The sequence below is a fragment of the Microtus pennsylvanicus genome, chromosome 18, assembly GCF_037038515.1.
Source record: "Microtus pennsylvanicus isolate mMicPen1 chromosome 18, mMicPen1.hap1, whole genome shotgun sequence".
Lineage (NCBI taxonomy): Eukaryota > Metazoa > Chordata > Mammalia > Rodentia > Cricetidae > Microtus > Microtus pennsylvanicus.
Genome location: NC_134596.1, coordinates 42743080 through 42749079, shown reverse-complemented (window position 1 = coordinate 42749079; position 6000 = coordinate 42743080). Strand labels below are relative to the sequence as shown.

General features: G+C 39.1%; 1 protein-coding gene across 2 annotated transcripts in view; it reads right to left on the bottom strand.

Moving 5' to 3' along the window:
* Nucleotides 1-389: 389 nt before the first annotated feature.
* Nucleotides 390-6000, bottom strand: part of Pgm2l1 (phosphoglucomutase 2 like 1) — a 40761-nt gene continuing 35150 nt past the window's right edge. For both annotated transcript variants that reach the window (XM_075953120.1, XM_075953119.1), the window contains one exon: nt 390-5305. In XM_075953120.1, coding sequence (XP_075809235.1) covers nt 5203-5305 — 103 coding nt within the window. In that variant the 3' untranslated portion in view covers nt 390-5202. The remainder of the gene's footprint in view (nt 5306-6000) is intronic.

The following is a 6000-nucleotide window of genomic DNA, read 5'->3' as shown; positions in this document are numbered from 1 at the left end:
TATTATCACCAGTTAAATACTGCAAAACAGGAGATACCGAATTAAGCAGAGTAGATATTAAAAACAATAAATCATGATCTTTGCTCTCAGGCAGCTGACTGGTGTGTCAAGGAGAGTCAGTGAATTAAACAGAATAAATGGCTAATACCTCAGACAATCTTATACGGCTCAAAGTAGCATAGCCATTGCAGGTAATTAACCTGGCATTACTACTTTGGAAGTATAGGTTAGGGAGCAGAGAATATCCTAGGATCTATTAAATTAAAATAAGATCATTATGTGTCCTTCCAGGAAAAAAAAAAAAACAGCAATTGCAGGTTGGGGAGATGGGGCTGGGAACTGAGGAACACATGACAAATTTGTGTTTCTTTCTGGTATTTTTTTGTGTGTGTGTGTGTGGTGCCGGGAATATTGCTATCTAGGACCCTTTGGCATGTCAGGAAAGCCCTCCAGCGCTGAGCTACATCCCCAGCCCCGCGTGAAGTTCATCTTTATATTATACTTTACTGCAGAGAATTCAGAATCCCCTGGTGACTCAGAGCTAGACAGGGACTCGCATGTCAGTGATGGGCTTCTCTGGGTTTTTCTCACAGGGCTCCATTACCCATCCTTTTCACGCTCCTCTGATTTAGGGTTCTACTAATGGAAAATTTAGGATGCAAACTCTGGTTACTTTGCCCTCTTGGCCTCTTTTTTTTTTAAATAAGATTTCTTTTTAAAGTATAGATAGCTCTCAATTAGCAGAGGGGAGATGACTTGTTGGGTGTACTAATCCAACGAACACTGAAAAATAATAAACACTGATTCTGCTTTGTTTCTGACTGGTTCTAAACCAGTGCGTTTTGTTTGGTTTTGAGACAGGTTTCTCTGTAAAACAGTTCTGGCTGTCACTCTGTAGACCAGGCTGTCCTCGGCCTCACAGAGATCTGCCTGTCTCTGCCTCCTGAGTGCTGGGATTGAAGGTGTGCGCCATCTTTTATTTTGCTTTATGTTTGGTCTGGAGCTCTCCATGCAGTCTAAGCTGACTTTGAACTCACAGCAATTCTCCTGCCTTAGTCTCTCCAGGGCTGGGATTAGACACCCAGCTCTCTCTTCAGACTTCTTTCAGTTTAGGATAAAATGCTTTGGACAGATGTGAAAAATGATCTCCTCGACTTTTGTGCTCTGACTGCTCAAAGCCAGGGACCTGCCCCCATCCCAAATAAAATGCTAGACCAACCGACCGATTTGGACAATATAACTGTTTCCTCGTCAGTTTCAAGAACAAATTCAAAAAATAAATGCATTGTAAAAGGCCACAGCAACACCATCTATGGCAAGCAGAAACGGGCACTAAAAGACATTAAAGTTACATCATACAGTACGTCTCAAATATTCTGACAACAGTAAAACAATCATCTGTAAACAGTCACGACCAAGTTTAAAGCATCCGAATTAACACAGTTAATATTCTGACCAGTGAGGTAACAGGGCAGTAGTGTTTCACAGTAACAGAAGGTAGAGGATGCCATGGGGAGAGGGAGGTAGAGCAAGAAAGGTGTGAAATCAAATGTATCCAACTGGAATTTGTATTTTTCAAGCTTTGGAAACACCAGTGGAAAAGTCTGGAAATAGAAGTAGTAGCAGCATTTGTTGAACTTCTCGAGGAGACTCCCACTTAATGTTTTTGTTGAGTCAATTCCAGAAGCATCTTGATGAAGAAATGGGGGGTCTACTTGTTGTATGCAGACATCACAAAGTATCTATTCTCTTGGAATCTGTCCTAAGTTTCTATAGCCAAATACTGATACTTTTTTATTTGCAACAGATCTCAAATATCTTACAAAGCCATGCGTTCTCCAAGATGAACGCGAGTGTCTTCAAATCTCATAGTCTGCACATTAATTGTGCTCACGCACCTGCCATTCAAATACACACAAGACATCTGCGAGCCGAACTCACCGTCAGTGCTCCATACAGAAGCCTTGTTCCAACCGGATTCTTAAAAGTGTGTATGAAGGAATCTTTAAATATCACCCCCCCTTAAACATTTCATGTTGTCTATTCATTTATTTCTGACAATTACATATGTGTATAAAATGCATTTTGATCACTGTCACCCCATCACCCTTCTCTTAACCCCCTCCTACTCCTGCTGACTTCCCTTTCCAACTAGTCCCCTTCTACCCACCATGTCTTCTTTTCTTGTTTTTATAACAAGTCTTTCCTATTCATTTTACGTCCTTATTCCTTGTGGTGTCTTCACTAAGGATCGTCAGGATGCCATTAGTGTTTACTTTGATTCCTTCAGTAAAACCCCAATGAATAACTTATGATTTAGTTAATGAGCTTAACAACTTTCAGTCCTTGAACTTTTTCTTAGAGGTTATACTTTACAATCCTTAGTTTTATTTCTTTTAGTTTTGTTCTTTCTCGTCTCTTGTTCTCATGTGATTTTGAAAGACTATCCCAGGAGGAATGGGATCCATAGTAAGAGAGCTTTCCCCTCTCCTCCTAGAACGGGGCTTCTCTTCAGTGGTAATGACTGAAGGAAAATGGTAGACTTGCCGTCTGCTCACAAACACAAGTGAACGGCTTCACGTACAGTTCACCCCACTGTTAATAGCACTTGGATTATGGTTCACAAGAAGCATTTCTCACGCTGCCATTGCTGGCTTTTATATATTATTTGTCAGTCTCTACTGATATTTCCACTTTACTCTTTGATTTTTGCCCATCAATGACAACCTTCTCCCACGTGCCCCCACCCCCACCCCTGCAAGCCTAGCAGCTATCTTTGCTTTATTTGCATGCTAGAAAAGTGCTTTACCACTGGGCTCTGTCCCAGCCTAATTCTTCTTCCTAATGCTCCAGAAAACACCTGTTCTGATTTATTCACTCAAAGAAAATGCATTCATTGTCATACTACTGTTGAAAAAAGAAAAGAAATGAACAAATGTAGCGCCAAAGCTGAGACTCATTGGCTGACGTCCCTTTCCTGTCAGGGACCTATGCACCCACTATGCCATGTTCAGACGCAGTCAAGAATTTGAACAAAATCAAATAGTTTCTTCAACTTATACACTTTGGGAACCTGCACACATAACTGGAATTTAGCCCTTCAAGGTAAGAGCTCAAATGTCAGTAACTTCACTTTAAGATGACATATCTTGTATATGCTACAGCATTCAAACAAAAATGTTCTCTCCATAAGTGGATGACAATCATGACATGGCTTTTGTGATAATGAATAGCTATCACATCACTTTAGTTTCATTTTGTTCTTGGATCACTGGAACACAGACACTGAAATTAATGTGCATGTTTTCCATATGTACAGCTTTGTACATACATGCCATTTCCTATGTTACACTTATACTCCTATCAGCCAAGAAACAAAAATGTTTTATACATTTTAAGAATAAAACAAAACATTCCACATACTTCTTCTCTAAGGCAAAGCCTTTAAAATAAACCCATACAGAAAATGGCACTGTACACTAATAGCTATTATCTACAGTCATATAGAACTCAGCTCTAACAGCAAGGAAGGAACAAATTAACAATAGTGGCAACATACTTTGAAAACTGTGTTTGGATTACACAAGCTCAACCAAAATTAGCTCAAGTCTGTAAAAAACCCAAACCGTGATTTAATTAATATTCTAATCTGTTTAGGCAAATATATTACTATTTTTAGGAAATAAATTAGTATCAGTGCTGTACCGTATAGGAAACTTGCTTTAAGCGATTACACCCCAAGGCCTTGTTACTGTTATCCTAACTATAGCATGTATTCTGTAAACTATGTAGGGAGATACACAATTCGGAAAGCTTAGACAATATTTCTCTATTAGGGCTTTTCAGAGTGCTAGAGAATCAACCACAAATGACTTTCCTGAAAACTGTTTTCACACGGAAAAAGAAGAATATTTATATTATCTGAAAGTCCAAAGCCAGCAATACACTAAAATAAATTTACCTTGGTCTTAAACAGCACTTTCATATTTCATAATACCCAAATTTCCCAGCCAAGCACCAACCATGCTTAGCCTTGTTCAGCTTCTGAGATCAAATGAGACTGGGTGTTGAATCAAGGTGGCAGAAAATACCTATATCTCGATGTTCCATTTCTTGGTAAGATTAGCATCACTTTTCAGATAAAAGAATACATCTACTCATAAAAAATGCAATTCAATAAGACTGTCAAATGCCACATTCATTCCACAGTAGGTTTTTTTTCACTTACAGGCTATGATAACTGAATCCTTGCACGAAGACTCAACTATAGTTACATTAAGCCAGATTTTATTAAGATCTTTTTTTCTACAACCGTTTTTAGAGCCAACAAACCTGTTTTCTATATAGGAAGCACCTATACAGTTGGGAAGATTTCCCTTAACCATCAGAAAATGGACTGATGAAATTATATCCAATGCCGGAACACTGTTTCGTTCACACCGCACCCTGAGAATGTACTGAGAAATTAGACAAGAACAAAGCCACTGGGAGAGTTGCCACTATTGTTTTATGTTCAGTAAACATCAGTCTTAAATACATACAGTAAATATACACCATAGCAAGGGCACCTGAGACAGAGGTGCAAAACCACAGACTGTGACATCTGTCCTAGGTCACAAAACCAAAAAAAAAAAAAAAACCCTATAAACTTTTTTTTTTTTTGAGACAGAATTTTTCTGTGCAACCCAGGCTGGCCATAAACTAACTAATGATCCTCCTGCCTCAGCCTCCTGAGGGCTGTAATTACAGGAATGTGCCACCAACCTGGGTTTCTAACTTGAAAATCAATACCTACATCATGACAATGATACTTTTCCACAATGGATGTGGAACACCCCAGGCAACATACACACCTTTAAGAAATAATTTCCTTAACTAACCGTATATTATATAATGTTTCTTTTAAACCATGCTATACACAATTACATCATGTAATTAAGCTTAACCACAGTTTAATAAGCAAACTCACTTTTGTACTGTTTGTGACACAGGAGGAATGGAGGGCCACTGAACACTTTCAACGTAATGACTGTCATTTAAGATTATGAAAACATTTTCATTTCAAATGTATAATCTATTTAGCTGAACAAAGGAAAGAGAAGGGGAAAGATAACTTGGCAGATGAGAGAATTCCAACACAAGGTTCACTGTCTACAGTTCTTCGTTCCATGTCAGTGCAAAGTGGTAATGTTCTGCAGTGCCCTATACAGAACGCCAGATCAGGCCGTTCTTACTGGGCTCAAGAAAATTCTCTATCAGAGCGTCAATGAGCTTCTTTAATTCTTCTTCCAGTAAGGCAGTGTCACTGGGGGAAAAAGGCAAAGAACTTTAAAATTCTTATTTTCATAGCCTTAACATTTATTTATTTTCACTTTTAGGGAGGGCATATATCAAATGGAATAGTTAAATAATTGGCAAGCAAAAACAAAATTCACCCAGTTAAAATAAAACAAGACTCTGTCAAAGAATTCATATGCAAAGCAATAATCATGAACTAGGTATCTTCTGACCCACGATAAAGTATGAGTTAATTATGATAAATTAATTCCCCTAGACTAGGCAATTGAATAGCTCCAAATGCTAATGCCAAGTATTATTACAGAATGGCTTCCTGGGGTACTGAAGGATATTCAATACAGGTGACAGGGACAACACTACCCGTCTTTCAGGTAGCAGAAAGCAGTCCCAGCACACACTGGGGAGACAGAGACGTGTTATCTCTGTGAGTTTGAAGCCAGCTTGGTCTACACAAACAGTTCCAGGCCATCCTGGAACTGTCTCAAAGAGAGTCTGTCTCAAACAAAAGTAGAAAAAAATAATAAAACGTTCATTAGAAAATAACTATACACTTGCTGGGCGGTGGAGGTGCACACCTTTAGTCCTACTCTGGAGGCAGAGGCAGGGGGATCTCTGTGAGTTCGAGGCCAGCCTGGTCTAGAAAGTGAATTCCAGGTCAGCCAGGGCTGTTACACAGAGTAACCCTGTCTCGAAAACCCAAAC